General features: G+C 31.6%; 1 protein-coding gene across 1 annotated transcript in view; it reads right to left on the bottom strand.

Moving 5' to 3' along the window:
* LOC148621961 (signal recognition particle subunit SRP72-like) overlaps positions 1-19,930 on the bottom strand; it is a 44,401-nt gene that overhangs the window by 15,645 nt on the left and 8,826 nt on the right. Inside the window, exons 3-13 of the mRNA XM_088571399.1 lie at positions 19,117-19,237; positions 17,131-17,196; positions 16,830-16,907; positions 16,037-16,148; positions 15,782-15,857; positions 15,429-15,509; positions 14,782-14,839; positions 14,285-14,416; positions 13,959-14,087; positions 13,386-13,523; positions 10,746-10,841 (exon numbers count right to left, since the gene is read on the bottom strand). Coding sequence (XP_088427525.1) covers positions 10,746-10,841; positions 13,386-13,523; positions 13,959-14,087; positions 14,285-14,416; positions 14,782-14,839; positions 15,429-15,509; positions 15,782-15,857; positions 16,037-16,148; positions 16,830-16,907; positions 17,131-17,196; positions 19,117-19,237 — 1,087 coding nt within the window. The remainder of the gene's footprint in view (positions 1-10,745; positions 10,842-13,385; positions 13,524-13,958; positions 14,088-14,284; positions 14,417-14,781; positions 14,840-15,428; positions 15,510-15,781; positions 15,858-16,036; positions 16,149-16,829; positions 16,908-17,130; positions 17,197-19,116; positions 19,238-19,930) is intronic.

The raw sequence follows: 19,930 nt of genomic DNA, 5'->3' as shown, positions 1-19,930 counted from the left end.
CCTAATATAACCTAGAATCAAAAATCAAAATACAGGGGTATATAGAAATGGTCTTGTCTATTCATTTGTCGTATCTTGGAAGCACTAATGACTACTTGATTTTGTTTACTTCTTTAAAACTTGATCTTAATCCAGTTCCAAATGATTTTTTTTAAACAATATTAAATCCAATCTTCCTTATTGTGATATGTATGACACAAATTTTAACAAAACTTACAAATTCAAATAACATGCCACAGAGTAATATCCTTTATCCAAGGACAACAATGTGTTATTGATCTCTGAAATCACCTTCCTACAGCAATACTCACATATTAGAAAACTTCAAAATATTTACTTCATACAGGAAACCTTCACCATTAAAAACAATGAAGTCCAAAGAACCAGAACCCATTACTTGCATTTTATCTACTACTTCATTTTAGCAGCATAACTAAAACATCATTAAAAGGTTGTATCTAAACTCCTTCAAATCATGCAAGGATGCAGTGTTCTCTAAAGCTTTTGAAAATGGCATGGTAATCCATGTAAAAAAAAGGGGGGGCATTCTAAACACGTAAGAGGAAAATCAGAAAGTGCATCATGAAAGCATTAACATCTATTTAAGGAAAATTGACAGAGAAAGGGTATAGTAGTTATAAAACCAATAAAAGTGAGCAGAGTTCCTGTGTCCTCCAAAACCATCTATAGGGAACACTAGGATGTTGGCCCTAAAACATGTTTCTTTAAAAACTGTCTTATTATATGAGATAATACAAATACTACAGTGATATGCAAATTGCAAAATTTACTTTTATCTACTCCAGTAAAGCTAGAAGGGGGCTGGCAAGCTATTTCTGACATAGTGGAATTCTAACCTCTGGAAATTGACAAGCTTGAAGTTTGAAATTGGTCTTTCTAACCAGTTGTTTTTAAAATATTTCATTTTATCTATTCTTTACATTTAAGAAGTTCAACCTCCAAGGAACTGAGTGATAAAAATCCTGAAGTATACTAGTTTAAAGCCATGTTACAGAACATTTTGGTACACCAACAAAAAAAAGCTTACTCACATTCTTTTTCTTTTTTTTTGTGAAAGGCTGGCTTAACCCAATCAAATACAATTTTCATGTTGTAGTGATTATTATTATTATTAATTATTATTTCTATGCAACATTCAATGATTTCTTATGCATTTTATGAAAATGGGAGTTTTTCAATGTTTTTTTATTATTCAGAAATAATTGCCACATGTTTCAAAAACAAAATAATTGGTTGTAAGCTGTCTTGAAAAAACAAGCCTTTGTGGTAAAAATATAAAGATGACTTGTAGACACAAATGGCCACTACTTCCTGCATATCAATATATATATCCTGAAAGCAAACGTTTCCATCAATTTGGTCAATTTTAAAAATTTGTCATCATTCTGATTGATTGATTGATTGATTATTGGGGTTTAACATGTAATCATTCTGAGGTTTCTTTGTTTTTTATACATTAATTACTAAAGGGTTTTGTCAGCAAAGACAGCACTTATTTTTCTAACCTTACTAACCATGTTGATTTGACAGAATTAATTTTCAGGGCCAAATCAACACATCTTCCAAATACATTCTTAAGAAAGCATTTAAAATAAGGGCTGTTAAGTCATTTAGTTTACAGAATGACAAATATTTTAAAAGAATTGGAAACTTCAATGGAAATAAATTTGGGTGTTAATTAAAAAAAATGACTTCATCTTAATACACGGATGTACAATTTTTAACCAGTTGTACAAGGTCAAAGTCCTAATAGGGCCAAATAAAAGTAATAGTATAGTTCCTGCTACCAGTAAAAATAAAATAGGGTAGGTAGGTATGGAAATTATTTTATTTTTCAAAAAATATTTTACATTGAGTAGATGGAGAAACAATCTAGATTTTCACGATGCTTGAGCTACAATGGCCATTTCATGTTTAGGGGAGACATAAAAAACTAGGGTAAGTAGGAAAGCAGGAAACAGACATTTATTTCTGGGGCCTAAAGAGATGTACCACCAGCATGTGATACATATGTTCCGATATTTGTTCTATGAAGTTTTATTCATAGGTAAATGTATCAATTTTCTTGCTTTGGTCAAATTTTGTTGTTTCATGAAGTCTTTTATAGGTAGAATAACAGATCATCCAAACTTTAACCAAATAGTAAACATATCATTTGAATCTAGTCGTGTGGTATAACTAACCCTTAAAAACCCTTAAAATAGTGCAAACAACCAAAACCTTAAAATATAACGGGCATCTAACTTCAATTGTTCCTCAGAATAGGTCATTTTAAGTTTATAAGTTCTGGTTTCTATAACAAGCATTTTTATTCAATAAATGCCCTTTTGAAACTAGAACACTGAAAACTGGCTCACATTATTCTAAAAATTTTGAGATTTTGCACTAATAAAATCTTATTCTTGAAATCAAATTTCGCATTAAAAAAGTTTTTACTAAAATTAGACAATTTGCTTTGTAAGGAAAACTAAAACAAACACACACACACACAATCAGTCATTAAGTGTTGGGAACAAAAAAAGATCTTATTTGCAATAGATTGCCTATACAACAATCTTGCTGTCTTATGGGAGGAGTGGAGGGGGTGAAAGGTCAATAACACAAAATGGTCTAGCATTATAATGCACTTACCCTGCCTTAATTTATGGAGAGAAGTAGGTGTACATATTCTAGTCTGACTTAAGTCTCTTGGAGAGGAGTAGGTGCACTTATCCTAAAGTATAGCCCTATTTAAGCTTATTGGAGAGAAGTAGGTGCACTTACCCTAGCCTGAATAAGTCTGTTGGAGAGGAGTAGGTGCACTTACCCTAAAGTATAGCCTTACTTAAGTTTATTGGAGCGAGTAGGTGGATAAGAAAAGTTTTCCTAAGGATTAATACAATATCTGTTACATACTGTCTTGACATTTTATAAATTCATGTTCTAGGTAAATTTGATAAGCACATGAGGGACTTTTTCCAATATAAACTGCTTCTAAAGACTGTATTTTCAGATTTCAAAGACTGATGAAGAATTTTGAGACGATCTATGCACTTCAATATAAACTGATGGTGTTGGCGGAGTAGGAGATAACTACTGATGTGTAATGTAAGATGCTTGAACATATAGTAGGAGTGAAATACCAATAGAATAGTTTACTTGATGGAAATTTTTACTCAAATTCTTGATAATCATTTCTTCTTTCAAAGATCAAAAGTCAAAGCTAATTTAAAAGGGTGTATTATCCAGTTGTTCTTTCACTAACACTTAATTTGTGTTTGTTGTAATCTAACAGATTTAGCTAAAGGATTTAATTTCATGGTTTTATTCAACAATCAGAGAATGTCCACCTCTGCTAACAATTAATTGCCAGGGCCTAACCTAGTCATTGATGACAAGGAGAAATTTTAGTCAATGCTGTTTGAAAAATAACAATATTGACATTTTTATTTAGGTTATCTATTAAAAAACTACTTCCCATCTAACACATAGTGAGTACAAACAAAGATAAGTTTTTGTTCCTTCTAGATTAGGCCCTGATTGCTAATAATTCAAATAAAATAAAAATATCTGGAATTGTCATAGGCCACATTGAAAAACTGATGTGAGTAACTGATTCACAGTTTTACTTTTAATTCTGAAAAGAAATATGTTTGAAAAATTAAAATTCATTAAAAAAACAATACCACTGGAAAGTCTTTATTAATATGATTTAGTAATATAATTCTTTTTAATATTCTGCACAGAAACTATCCTACAAAAAAAGTATAATTGTAATGAAATTTAACATAATGTAAGATATTTTGTTGGCGATCTAGGTTAAAATAAAATGGCATACTTCTGAGTATTTGTGGATTGTATTGTCAGCAACTTCTAAAGAAATAAGCTGCTACCAATAAATCTTCATCCAAATGAAACTCTTTCAGACCTTACATTATATTTCATTTTGGCAGGTGCTATTCATATTTGGTTCATCCAAGCTCATAAAAAATACAATCTGATTACTTTAGACTTACATTAAGCTTATAGAGAGAGTCATTTGGATATATTTCACTAAACATTACTGATAAAGAATACTCAAATAACAGTATACAGTTATTAAATGGGTTGGATGCAATAGACCAGAATATTTGTCCTGAGGTACTGAGAATGATCAAGTGTTCTATTGCACGAGGCCAATAACTGTTTTATTACCTAATTTGTCTATGAGATATAATAAAGAATGGAAATGGGGAATATGTCAAAGAGACAACCATTCGACCAGGAATAGGAAATTGACCGCTCCATTTTTACGAATTGGCAGATGAGAGTCACATCTACGTTTTTACACTCGAGTTTTTTTGTGTATAAATTCCAATTCAATGAAGCGCTTAAAAAAGTTAAACCAATCAAAAGGCTTAGATAAAGGTCATTATGGGGTCAGTGCTAGAGACTCCTCAAGGAGACTATTACACCGTGCAATAGTACATCGACAGTGCAATAGATTGCCCTATCCTGAATAAATTTTGAAAATAGAGAAAAATATGTGTATATTTAATAAACAAGATAAAACCTTATAATTAGGTAATAAAACAATGTATTGACAAGTTTTCACAGAATTGTTTTGTGTTGATTTCATATTAACACCAGGCATAGGGCCACAAAAATTTGACTGCAACACAACAAAATGGTGAAGTCAGAACAGAGTAATGATTACTGACTCAATATCTAAGTTTGACAGACCTCTCAATTTGGATTTTGACTAAGTTTGATAAAAAAATTTCTAGAATTTATATGGCAATGACACAGAGGCACAAGTTAATGAGTAAATGTTGAAGTTAAATTACAAAAGATGAATTAAATGATTAAATCTTAGCTTAATAGCAAAATAAGGCCAAAATAACGATAATTTTGTTTCCTGCATCAGCAAGAAAAAAATAGGGAAAGTAAGAAGAGAAACTGCTTTAAAAAAAAAAGCATTTTACATGGGGTTTATGGGGAAACAAGCAAGACTCTAACAGTGCTTGAGCCTGCCAAAATGGCCATAAAATGTTTAGGGCACAAAGTTGGTAGGTAGTAAGCAGGAATTAGATATATTGTTTTTTTTGTGTCATGAAAATTTGCACATTCTTTTCAATAACTGATAGTAAACAACTTGATATTTGTGAAGAGAGGTCAATTAAAATATGCAGGTTAAAATGACGACAACAGTTTTCTATCCTACAAAGATCTTTGCCTTGGTATGTTATTGAGTGGGATGTGTTGATACACAAACAATGCATTGGTAATCTGTCCTTTCAAAATGATTACAATGTGTTAAAATTGAAGGTGGTGTCTGAAACAAGAGGCTCCCAGGAGCCTGAATCGCTCACCTGTTGAATTTTGCCTTTCAATGGCAATAAATTAAACAAGAAGTTGTCCAACAATTTTGACTCAAGAAAACTTTGATAAGACATTTCAGTAAATGAAAGTCTAAATCTATCATAGTTTTCAAGACATTGGCTGAAAACTGTAAAAAAAGAACTCTGTCATTTTCCCCAGTCAAGGGCAATAACTCTGATAAGAAAGTGTCTGAAAAATTTTATGCCTGAAGACTTTTGTAGTCCTAAAAATAAGGATCACTTCAGCAATTGAAAGAATTTGGCTGAACCTAATGGTTTTGGAGATATATGCAAAAAACTACTGTCTGACCCCTATGTTCTATTTTTGGTAACAGTGGACATGTTTTTCGACAGATCAAAAAACCATGCAGGATACCCCAAGGAACACTAATATTGAGTTTTGTTTCAATTGGTAAAATAGCGTCAGAGGAGAAGATTTTTGAAAGAAATAACATTAAAAGTAGCAAAAAACTTTGAAAAAGGGCAATAACTTCAACATGGCTTAATAGATTAGGTCTCACTAACCACTTCTAACGTTTCCATTACTTTACATGTTAAAAAAGTAATTTTCAAAGTCTCACTGTGAATTCCCAGGACAAATGACATCTTAAAGTTGCATACTGTTGCGAAGCTTGGAAAGTAAGGCTTCCAAAATCATTATGCTAATGGTATGATGATAGTAGAAATTCTTCGCAAAATTTAAGTCTGTGCTGTGTGAGTATTTGAGTACTTTGAATATCCCAAGCAGTGACGTTGTGTATTTCATGGATGACGTCAAGTTATGAGTCACTGTTACTGACAAAAATCTTGTTGCTATGTTGTTTTTTAAAATACCTTGCACAATGCACCTCTTAAAATATAGCCAGATTACCAATATCACTATACTGATTTTATGGGAAAATGGAAATAATGACCAGGAAAGGCAATTTTCCTCAAATTATGCATTTCCCTGAAATATGCCATAATTTAATTTATGGTCTCACTAACCACTTCTAACGTTTCCATTACTTTACATGTTAAAAAAGTAATTTTCAAAGTCTCACTGTGAATTCCCAGGACAAATGACATCTTAAAGTTGCATACTGTTGCGAAGCTTGGAAAGTAAGGCTTCCAAAATCATTATGCTAATGGTACGATGATAGTAGAAATTCTTCACAAAATTTACTTGAATAAATAATACTGAAAATCCACATTTTTACCTGTTATGCTAACTGACAGCATGGAGGCCAATTACTCACACATGTAAACAATATTCATACACTTTTGTAGTTAATTACATATATGATTTTAAAGTACACATTCTTAGCTTTATTTTGACTACTTTTAATCATAATACATGCAAATAATGCACTTACAATGCATATGTCTAGGTTCAGTGTGTTTTTGGTACTACATAGGGGGGTGGTCATTTGACCCGGAAGTGATTAGTGAGACCTTAAAAACATTTTATGAATTTTTATGTTTTTCTTTTTTTAAATTTTATGAAAGCTTGTTGTATTGTGAGTCTAATAAGACCAAAACTATCAAAATCAGACATAGGACTACAAAGAAATGGTCATTTTTATATCATGCCCCTCAGTGATATTTCCCCTAAATTACTAAAATATTACAATTTTAACTAACTTGTCACACCTAATTGATACCTTTGATAATTCAAGAAGTCGTAATAGTAAATATCATTTATCATTATGAAAAAAGAACAGATTTCAACAATTTATATCATACCTATTTCATTACCGTGTGATTCTAAGTCTGTGCTGTGTGAGTATTTGAGTACTTTGAATATCCCAAGCAGTGACGTTGTGTATTTCATGGATGACGTCAAGTTATGAGTCACTGTTACTGACAAAAATCTTGTTGCTATGTTGTTTTTTAAAATACCTTGCACAATGCACCTCTTAAAATATAGCCAGATTACCAATATCACTATACTGATTTTATGGGAAAATGGAAATAATGACCAGGAAAGGTAATTTTCCTCAAATTATGCATTTCCCTGAAATATGCCATAATTTAATTTATGGTCTCACTAACCACTTCTAACGTTTCCATTACTTTACATGTTAAAAAAGTAATTTTCAAAGTCTCACTGTGAATTCCCAGGACAAATAACATCTTAAAGTTGCATACTGTTGCGAAGCTTGGAAAGTAAGGCTTCCAAAATCATTATGCTAATGGTACGATGATAGTAGAAATTCTTCACAAAATTTACTTGAATAAATAATACTGAAAATCCACATTTTTACCTGTTATGCTAACTGACAGCATGGAGGCCAATTACTCACACATGTAAACAATATTCATACACTTTTGTAGTTAATTACATATATGATTTTAAAATACACATTCTTAGCTTTATTTTGACTACTTTTAATCATAATACATGCAAATAATGCACTTACAATGCATATGCCTAGGTTCAGTGTGTTTTTGGTACTACATAGGGGGGTGTTCATTTGACCCGGAAGTGGTTAGTGAGACCTTACCATGAAAATCTGACAGCAGATAGACCTCATCATGCAGAACACTTTTACCCCTTTCGAATGGGCTAAACCTAACCATTTTGGAGATATATGCGAAAAACTATTGTCTGATCCCTATGTTCTATTTTTAGTAATGTTGGCCATGTTTTTCAACGGATCAAAAATCCCCACATCAGTTCTATGCATGATACCCCAAGAAACATTCAAATCAAAATTGGTTCCAATTGGTTAAGTAGTGTCAGAAGATTTTTGAAAGAAATAACATAAAAAATAGCAAAAAGACGTCGAAAAAGGGCAATAACTCCAACATGGCTTGATAGATCACAATGAAAATTTGACCACAGATAGATCTCATCATGCTGAACACTTTTACCCTGTCAGAATTTGGCTTAACCTAACTGTTTTGGAGATATATGCAAAAAACTACTGTCTGATCACTATGTTCTATTTTTAATAACGGCAGCCATTTTTCTCGACGGATCAAAAATCCCCATATTAGTTCTATGCAGGATACCCCAAGAAACATTCAAACCAAGTTTGGTTCCAATTGATCAAGTAGTGTCAGAGGAGAAGAGTTTTGAAAATTGTCAATGACGACGATGGACGACGATGGACGCCAAGTGATGGCAATAGCTAACATGGCCTTCGGCTAGGTGAGCTAATAAAAAGCAGACCAATAGTTACATTATCAGGACTTATATTTTCAGATCAAACACAAAGTGTTTCCTTCTTAAACAATATATCATTCTTTTTCATTACATATAGTGTCTCCCTTTTGATCTTGCTAAGTGATTTTCATACCAGATATTTCTAAGTGTTAAAAAAGCAAAAAAATACATTCTCAGAATCACATAGGACAAAAGATTATCACTTCACTGTATCAATTAATTCTATTTAATATCCCTTTCAAAAAGTAAACATGTTACAGGGGTATTGGTAATTTGTTATAGTAATACAGCATAATTCATTAGAAAGTATGATGTTATGTAATTGTCCAAAATTTCAATTACATGTGATTGTAATTTTAAAAAACTTCAACTATTTACACGAAAATGCATGCAAATCCAATTACTTTTTCAGTTAAATTCAGTTAAACATAGTCGTACATGTCATGTTAAGATGCAAATTAAATTCATCATAATGATAACCATTATCTGTCCATGTTTAAACTGAAGACAATGAAATAACTGTCAACATGTAACATTTATAATCACTGATTTCATTTCAGTTGACATTTTGAAATAATAACTTTTCCAAATAAACAACTCCACTGAAGTGAACTATATCTGTAGGTGTTCAATGCTCTATAATTTTGAAACAAACTAGAAATACTGTGAACAAGTTAACAAAGAAAATACCCCACTTCAAGTGGACTTTAATGTAAAACCCTTGATTTGGATAATTATACTTTATGTCAATTTGCTGAATTTTGATTGGTTCAATATGAGGGTAATATTCTGCTCTAACACATGTCTTCGAGGGAAATAATTTTTTTGTCTATTACCCTCTCGTGAAAAGCTAACAAAATAAACAAAAAAAAAATACCAAAAAAACCAAAAGACATCTTATTGACATTTCTGTTTGTGAGCAGGGAAAAAGTCCATCAACGATACATTGAATAAAGGTAACTAAAAGGGGTGTGATCCACATATGACGTTTACAGTTTCAAATGAATGAAGAAAATAAAACAATTTTATTTTAGAAAATAAAGAACAAAGACAAACATACAAAATGATTGTTAAGGCTTAGTTTGAAAAAGAATGACAATGGAACATTCAGTATGACAAAATAAATAACATATAGCTTAGAGGGTGATAGAGAGTTTGTTACACTTGAAAATACATTGTTACCCTCGGCTGCGCTTCAGGGCGACAGAGATTTTCTCTGGGTAACAAACAGCTCTATCACCCTCTTAGCTATATGTTATTTATATATAATATCCCTTTGAAGTCCTCTCACAGTAGTAATATTCCTTCATCCACATATACATATCATACCCAACTTTCATATAAAATTTAATTAAAATCCTTTGGCTTTGAGTGATTTTGGAGGAGTTGCATTTCAAAGAAATGTGTACAGACAGATGGACAGACAGGGTGATTCCTATATACACCCAACTTTGTTTGTTGGGGGTATAAAAATTAAAAAAGTATAAAAAAAAAACAAGAGCAAGCTTTCTTCAATGGAGACAACATACCACAGCATACAAAAGATTCATCAAAATCTCTCTGAATGGATGGACAGACAGACGGACCAATGAATACATACAAGTATACCATAACTATTTCCTCAAAAGAAAGGCTGATGATTATTTGTATTAATTCAGTAATAAGATGAATTCTGTTGTTTAGTGGAGATTTCAATTAAAGGATTTCACATGACCATTAATGTGATGAATAAAACAAATCCAATTTTTATGGTAATCTTTTTTTTAAATACCAAATTCCTCAACCAGACACAGTTACATGGAGATAATTGAGTACCAGCATTTAATATGGATGGCTTGCTAACTATTGAATGGGTGTGCTTGATATAGCTGAATAGCTATACAAAATATATGTAAATGAACTTTTAAACTGCAGCTAAAATTTGCATATAACAACAGATGGTGAAAAACAATGATTCACAACATATACACATGTTGCAAGCAAACCAATAACACAACAAATGCCAGTAAACATCAAAGATTTTAAACTTTAGCTGAATCACATCTGTTTATATGTAAATACAAAGACAAAGAGAGGAAGTCATAAAATTTTGTACAAATATGAGGTGAAAAAATAATGATATTCAACAAGTAAGGATAGTAACAATTCTTCATTGCATCAGAAGACTAAACAAGACCTTTATGTAATGGAAAGGAAGGTTAACAACACTAAAAGGTTTCTGCGACATTACTAACCTGTTTTTTCTGGTACCAGTTTATGGCTTCAGTCAACACTTTAGAGGCTTGCTCTCTATCCTCTTGGCTTAGATATAAAGTGACAAGAGATGAAACCTAAAATAAAGAATTTCTATGGTACATATCAATATCATACGAGAGTCTGGAATGAATATTTCTTGTATGTTATAAACTTATTAAGGGTATTTCATTAACATACACTACACCTGGAAACAATATCTCTTATCATGGGTCATGTAACTGCTCTCTTGAGTAATGTGTATTACTCTAATTAACAATATTTCTGACTATTAATAATAAATTTGTCACTAACCAAGCACATAACTTCCTAAAAATCCACAAGATACCCTAAGGAGTAAAAGAAAAACTAGAAAAAAGTGGGCAGTGCTCATGGACTTCATACCCCATCTCCTCATTTAAAACATGCACCATATGACCTCCAGATTGATTTGGATCAAAATCTAAAATTGAAGGTGCACAACAGGAATATGTAATGAAGATTCTGTGAAAGTTTCATTTAATTCAATTAAGAGGTATAGATAGAGTAATGGATACAAGATGGGTACCCCTGTGTCCCTATATTCATAAATAACCAAGTCCATATTTTGATACAAGAAACTTTCAAATTGGTTTGGACCAAAATTAAAAATATGAGATGCACAATGCAAGTATGTAATAAAGATTCTATAACAATTTCATTAAACTCCAGTAGTGTAGGAGGAGTAATGAATAAGAGATGGGTACCCCTCCGTGTAATGGCAGGAAGGAAGGACAGACACCTCTAACAATAAATAAGGTCACATAGGAAAGATTGCTTCTAGTATGACAAATATATCAATTTTACCTGTAGTACTTAATCAGAGATGGAGATTGTCATGGTAAGGCACCTCAAAACTCCTATCAAAAGTAGACTTTTCATTATACAGTGGATTCCGCTTAATTGCATAGCCTATTTGCCAGTAAAAATTATGCAAATAACCGGGCTATTCTTATAACCAAAATTACGATTTTACCGGAAGTGTGAGTTCAGGTAAGACGACGATACTGTGGATCAACCAGGGATATCAAAGTTCAACATTTCTGATCTGGTATTAATTGTTATAGACCTTCTCATTGTATTGTTCTTTTATCAATAAATAATAATATATATTGTGTTTGTCTTGTTTATTGACCTTCTTTAGGATGTGTGTATTTATAAGAAAAACCACGTGTTTCTCATCTATAAATAGTCAAGTAATTTCCAGACCTTTCTATGAAAGAAAATCCCATATTTCATATTTCAGCATGGATTCAGTGTAATATTCATCAATGTTTGCAGTTTGTGGGCTTTTGAAATGGTCTGTGTGTTTTTATTCCTCTGTTCAATCACCACTGTACACTGATAGTTGTGTATTATACGTGTCATTGACCTCGATATATTCCTATGAAGTGTGGATAGTATGGGGCATCTTAGGGTAGTTGAATTTCATTAGACATTGTACTGAATGAATGACTTTTAATTTTCGTATGATATTTATGCCTAGTAACCAAAGCTCACTCAAAACTGTTCAGCTCATTAACGAAAATTAAATTTACATTGATAATCATTTGTAGTCGGAAGAATTTAAATTGGGACAAAAAATACCCCAAGCCAAACCCCAAGCCGCATCATAAGGTGATGTTTGGCATGTCGTCAGAAGTCATTGTTCACCTAGGTGCTTGTTTATTTAATGTAATTAGAAATCATTTATATTGTCTTTTATGTCCATTATGTTTTTAAACCATTATTAACACCTCCTAATCGATGATAATCTAGTTTTTATAACAATAAATAGGATTGACATATTTATGACTCGAAGGCTTAAAATAGAATTTGGGAAAACCTGTCTTTACCTGGATGAGGCAAAATTCTCTATGCAATAAACCGAAATGCACCTCCAAGGCCTATGCAAATAAGCAGTTTTTTCCCTAATAGAATAATAGGAAATGGTTTTGTGCAGGAGAAAATTATGCTAATAACCGAAATATGCAATAAAGCGATATGCGATTAAGTGGAGTGGACTGTACTTCAATCAATTCAACATTTCAAAGTAAGAAAGTACTTGTATAGTTATAGTAGGCTAATCTAATATGACCAGAAAAGAACACTATTTAAAAATGTCGACAGTTTAAGTGGGAACTTCAAAGAATAAACAAAAGAGTCAAAATATTTGAATACTGTGAAAGTACTATTGTTCGTGGGGTTCCAATTTTCATGGTTTTCGTGAGTGAGCCAGTCCACGAAATTTGGTTCTGAACGAAAAGCAGATCCCAATTGATGTGTAGACTGAAAACCTCAAAACCACCATTTCAAGAATCCACTTGTGTATATTACCTAATCCACAGAAATTGGTATCCACGAATTAAAATACTTTCACAGTGCTTTTATTCTCTCTTCAAATCATAGTGTACCTGTTGTAAACTAACGCCCTTTATGGTTCTTGATTAGAGTAAATCTTAAAAAATCTAAATAGTATTGGTGTTTTCCTTGTATTATCTAAGTGTTACTGGAATTTATCATTCCATAAACATAGCAGTAATTAATCATTATCATCAAATTGTAAACATTCTGATTTTTGTTCTCAAAACCTTAGCAGAAAAAGAATGTACTGAGAGACTTACCACACCAGGCTTAAACTGCAGGTCTCCTAGTGATTTGAGTGTATCACAGGCATTATATACATGTCCTTGAGTAAGGTGTATCTGGGCCATCACCATCTTGATACTGAGAGATTTGGCTGGATGACCCTGCTCATAACTCTGGAATTAAACCAAAATAAAACAATAAACTCTGAAATTTACCATTGGTCTCTATTGCACATAGAAGTTTAGATTAACTCATGACAACATAACAGACACTGAAGTTGAATGAAATAGTTAAGTGGTACTAAAGGGTAAAACCTGATACACACCAAACAATTTGTCTTGTACAATTTTTGTCATATATGTCAACCCAGGACACACTCCAATTTGTTCTCTGCAATATTTTGGTTTTTTTTGTTGCAAACTAAATATGAACCAGAGTACACATACTTACAATAACAGATCATAGGAAATAGAGGACAGCTCTTAATTGTATGACAAAGAAGTTGTGTAATAAGCATGTATACATGGTACAATTTGTCCATAAAGAAAGGTTGTGTATGACACATCATAAAGCATATCATTTCTCATTAATTTGAGAAAACAGAATACCTTCAGCACTTCAATAGCTTTAGCTGTATCTTTATCTTTCACAAACTGGGCTGCTTCAATCAATACAGGAGTATCTATGTCAGGGTACTCCTTCATCAACTTCTCTGCCAAATTATGGCACTGAGTGCTCTACAAGATAAGGTGGTCATACTTCTTCAGTTTTATTTGCCTTGAACCTTTCTCCTCGTGACTGTTTAAATAGTATAAATATATAGTATTTGTATAGAAATCCAAAAGTATAGGTTAAATGAAATAGGAATCAAAAGGCACAACATGTCTAGCATTCAAAATAACTAAATATGTAAGACTGTCCAAAACTCACTCACCTGATTTGTGTACATGTGTAGTAATCCCTCATTCATGTTGATACTTCTCTGTTGTGTAGCTGTCAGTTTATGTTTTAAACCATCTGCTTTAGCAGTCTTCATTTTCTTCTTTGAGTCAAACACATTCTGATCCTAATAAAATTATAAAAAAAACATAGAAATCTAATTATAGCTCCATCATTCAGTATAAAATGCATAAAATATCATTCCATGTTCAATGAATGTTAAAATGTATGTGTTTATAATTCATTTTCACATTTCGATATCAATGAGTTCTTTTATGAGCTTCAAATGTTCCTTTAATATGTATCCAGATATTTTGGTTTCCAAGATATGTCACTGTATACCCCCTAGGATGTGGAAATGTCTTCATATCATATGAATTGCTGAATACATGTATTTAGTGAGCACCAAGGTTGAATTTTAAATAAGATCATGAAAGCAACAACACTTTCAACATTGTGATTCACCAGTCTTACATACACAAGAAAACCTACTTTATTTAAAGTAACAATGTTGTTAGATAGTACTGCCATTACAGCCATGTCTGAAGGCCTGAAAGGAAAAAATAACAAGAAAATAATTGTAACTCACATTCTTCTTTATATGGTAAGAAAATAAGATATAAATTAAAACATAAAATACAAAAATCTATGTTTCATAGTGTGTATGTAATGCAGTTTTGAGGGGTACAGTTTAAACTTTGTTATGGCTTATAAGTTGATATATAATGATATTGTATTTTTGTTTCGATCTGTTTTTATTCTTGATCTTATCAATGGTCAATGTCCTCTGTATACCCATAACCACTTCCTAATTTACTTCATGTCACTCTGCTAGCTTCTAGCTTCTGCTATACAGGATGAGAAAAAATTCACAAGGCATAAGCTCTACTCATTACAAATCCTCAAACTGTTTCCAGTGTACTGTACTAATTTGTATAAAGGGGCAGGGTTTAGCACTAATTCTGGCAGAGGTGTAAGAGCTTTGAAATAGTGAATATACCCTGAGCACAGGAAATTGATCATTGCACAACATAATATATTCAAGAGTGACATAGCACATACTTTGATTGCATAAAAGCAGAGCATAATATAATTGATTGCATAATTGAGACATGACTTTCCAAAAGTAGTTGACTTACCTGTTCTTAAGGACCTGGTTATTCAGTTTAACTGCTTCATCTTTTATTCCTTGCTTTTGAAGTACATAGGCAAGCTGAACTCTATAATAGTGAAATATAAATTCTTGATACAGAGGCTCAATGAAACATATTTGTGATTCTAGAAAAAATTTTTTTTGTCATACTGAAGACAGTTTTCATTATGCATGCTAAAATAACACAAGCAACAATTCATACTGCAATGCCTTACATTCCTGACATTTTTAAACTATGTAAGCAGCATGTTAAGATTGCCAGGCTTTAAGACTTCACTACAGAATCAACATTATCTAACATTTTTTTTCCTTCAGAAAGAAAATCAGTTGCAAACTAACCTGATAATGCCTAATTCTTCTTCAATTTCATCCTCTGTCACATCAGGGTCATCTTCAAAACTTTTTTTACAATATACTGTAAGATAATAAATATATGCCTTGATATTTTATACCATATGTACACAGTTCTTGAGAAGCACAAAACTTTATATTTTACATGTAACATTAAAAAGTTTGTATATCATTCCATATTTTTTACAAGCATTCAATTTCCATTTCATTACTATATAAAGAGAGGTAACCCTAAAATCATACTTTCTGCTTTTCTTAATTTCTTTTCAGCATTTCTCCAATCTTCTTTTCCAATGAAGTAACAAGCATTGTTGTAACAAATTTCATAAGAATCTTCAGTTAACTCTGGGGTGCCCTGTAACAAAAGTAAGTAACAATTTTAACATGGATTGGATTTGTTTGCAAGAATTTTTGTTGATTTTTTCAACTAAAAGAGATTACATTAATATGTTAAAATATATGCTACAGTCTCTAAACATTAATTACAAAAATCAAGAGCCAGACCACATATACATTTTACTAAGCTGTAACATAAAAAAAACCATTTTACTAAGTTGTAACATAAAAAAAACATTTTACTAAGTTGTAACATAAAAAAAACCATTTTACTAAGTTGTAACATAAAAAAAAACCATTTTACTAAGTTGTAACATAAAAAAAACCATTTTACTAAGTTGTAACATAAAAAAAACCATTTTACTAAGTTGTAACATAAAAAAAACATTTTACTAACTAAGTTGTAACATAAAAAAACATTTTACTAAGTTGTAACATAAAAAAAAAACATTTTACTAAGTTGTAACATAAAAAAAAACATTTTACTAAGTTGTAACATAAAAAAACATTTTACTAAGTTGTAACATAAAAAACATTTTACTAAGTTGTAACATAAAAAAAAACATTTTACTAAGTTGTAACATAAAAAAAACCCATTTTACTAAGTTGTAACATAAAAAAAACATTTTACTAAGTTGTAACATAAAAAAAACAAACAGGTCTTGTTATCTCTTTGTAGCAAACAAAAATATTCTCTTACAACATCATTCTGGTTCCAAAGCTGCAGAGATGAAACAACTGCAGACAAATTGGTGTGTCTTTCTTCTTCAAAGTCATCCTGAAATATAATTAACTATATTCTACTAACTTTCAAATGAAATAAAATCAAATCAAAAATTAAATGAATGTTAATGAACAACTTAACTTTGATAGTAAAATATTTTTACTATTATAAAAAATAAAAAGATAATTAGAAAGGCAAACAAAATGCATTTTCTCACTTTTTGTCCATGTAAGGTTAGGATAACTGTAATAATATATTTCTTTTAAGTTTAATTCACCTCTGTATTCTTGATTATATCTCTGTATAAATCATAACACTCTTCATACTGCTCCAATCTGTACAGCTAGGGAAAAAAAATCAAATTTACATTGATAAGAAACTATATACATGTAAGATAGTTTAGAGTAAAATCCACTAAGATACAACATTTACTTCTACTTTAAGATTCTGAATTAAGAAGAAGAATGACAAATTTTAAATATAACTAATTCTGATCAAGCAAAATATATTCTCATTTTGAGTGGTGTTATTGTAATTCTATTACTTACAATTTTTCGAACATTATATTCATACTTTAAAGATCAAGAAAACAGCTATTTTTAAATTCTAAAGTTTAAACTTCTTGTGTTCATACCTACTGTTTACAGATTTATTTTTCCTCACCCATACAAGAAGGTATTTTTTTTACAACTAACACATAACCCACAAGTTTCTTTACTCTTGTGATTGTACAGACTACTTAAACCAGCAGCTTCTTTGACACTAACCTTATTACTTACCACTTGTGTGAGCAGCACTTGATTCTAGTGTTAATACTTCCCACTTGTGCCAACAGCACATTGAATTAGTATTTACTCACCACTAGTGCCAGCAACACTCTGACTTGTGTGTTAGAACTTACCACTTGTGCAATCAGTTCTAGCCTCTGTACTCAACAATTGTGCCAGCAGCACATTGAATCAGAGTTAGTACTTACCACTTATGCCAGCAGCACTCTGAATCTAGTACAGTAGACTCCGGCAATTTGCCGATGGACACTTTTTTCCAGTTTTTTTGTTTTATTGTCTTTTTTGCAGCAAATTCATTTGTGTACTGTACAGGTATAGACACAGGTTACATATGTGCATTATGTTTACGTTTAAAAAAAATAAAATAGCCCTGATTTCTCAGAAGTGTATACTGTTGTAGAAACAGGTAATGTTTATGTTCTATAAAAGTACAGCGTTCCAATGTCCCCCACGAAAAAAAAGTGAGAAAAACTTTAAATTCACTGAAAGTCCAAGGGCCATAATTTCAATAAAAATCAATCCACCCTAAGCAAAGTCGAACTTAATCTGTAACTTCTCATTGTAAGATTACATACAAAAAATAAAATCAATTGATGAAAGCATTACAAAAAAAAGTGAGGAAAACTGTAAATTCACTGAAATTTTCTAATTCCAAGGGCCGTAACTTCCCTAAAAATCATTCAACCGTTTCCAAAGTCAAACTTAATCTGTAACTCTTCATAATAAGGCTACATACCAAAAACAAACTTATTTGGTAAAAGCATAACAACAGAAGTGTGGAAACGTGGATGGACAGACGCCCAGCACTTTCATGTCCCCTTGAGACAAAAATAGCTACGTGTATGATTACCGATTGATTTCTCGGATGTACAGTCAAACCTTATTTAGAATATTTTTTTCAGTTGAAGAAAGAGAAAGAAGTTTCTGAACATTTTTATGAGAAATGGCACTATCAAATATGTATTCCTTTAAAAATTAAGTCTTATTATTCCAACAAACTATTAAGATTTTGAGATACTGTAACAAGTTTTTAAAAATAATCTGTGTGCAGTTCTGTTAACCTTCCTTTCACTGTAGATCAAATGACAGAATAGTCTCTAAATTGCAATCTTTTTTCTTCATACTTTTGTCTCTCTTTTTTGAAATTTAGTCGTTATTATTTAACAACATACAAAGAAAAAATTCCATTCCTACTGATTTCATTTGTTTGTCTTTCAGCAATGATGTTTGGGGCTACAGGTTATGTAAACAAGACAAATGGTGTACACATGTTAGCACATGCGAATGGAAGATTCAATCATTCCACGTGTACAAGTCCATGTTAGCAGGAAAAAAACACGTAAAATTCAAATAAATATTGATCTGGAGGTTCACTGTGACTCAGATTGTGTCAAATTTCTACACATGTACTAAAAACATCATTCAGTACCCACCAATTGTGCCAACAGCACTCTGATTCCAATGTTAGTACTCACCACTTGTGCCAGCAGTTCTTTGATTCTAGTGTCAGGTTTATCAACAGCTCTCAATGTGGTTAATGCTTCTTGTGTTCTATTTAATCTGTACTGACAGTAAGCTTTCTCGAAATTCAATCCACTGAAAAAAAAAAGAATTTATGTCAATTAAAAGTACTGTATTATAAATACAGTAGTCTCTCTCATACTGCAATCCAAAACTGACCACATAAAGAGGTAGCCTCTCTTGAGAGGTTAGACCGATATCAGCATTTCATTGTATGTATTTCCCCCAACTTCTGTACAGAAACGTAAGACTGTCAAAACAGCAGTTGGTAATATTCCCTCAACCTTCTGTATTATGGTCACAGTATGGAATTCTGTTTTTGACTAATCATATACAAGCAACAAAAGTCACAATGCTACAAGGATTGACAGAAATTTGTAATAATTTCTGTATGTACTTTAAAATCTTATGTTTTTGAATATTTGTTACTTCAGGCATTTTCTACCTTTTTTTTCAAATAAGGTCCCCTGCCCCTGAGATTGGGAATTTTTTATCAATTGGGAAAAAACTTACAAATAAAATCATGTTTAAACTCATTGTATTATTCAATTTTCAGCAATCACAAAGACAGTTTTCAGTTTTTCTTGTTTTAAAGTTCTCTAAAATGCCACTCAGTTGTTGGTCACTGAGGCTTGGCTTTCCCTCATGGCATGTGTTATCGTTAAACAATCCTTTGATACAGCGCATCTACCCCAAAGAACTTGAGATAAAGGATACTACAGACACTGTGAAGTCAGCCTCATATCTTGACTAACACTTAGAGATCAA

The sequence above is a fragment of the Perna viridis genome, chromosome 3 (genome assembly GCF_037379345.1).
Source record: "Perna viridis isolate PV_CMFRI_1.1 ecotype Kerala chromosome 3, ASM3737934v1, whole genome shotgun sequence".
In the NCBI taxonomy this organism is placed as follows: domain Eukaryota; kingdom Metazoa; phylum Mollusca; class Bivalvia; order Mytilida; family Mytilidae; genus Perna; species Perna viridis.
This window is presented reverse-complemented; position numbering and strand designations above follow the sequence as displayed.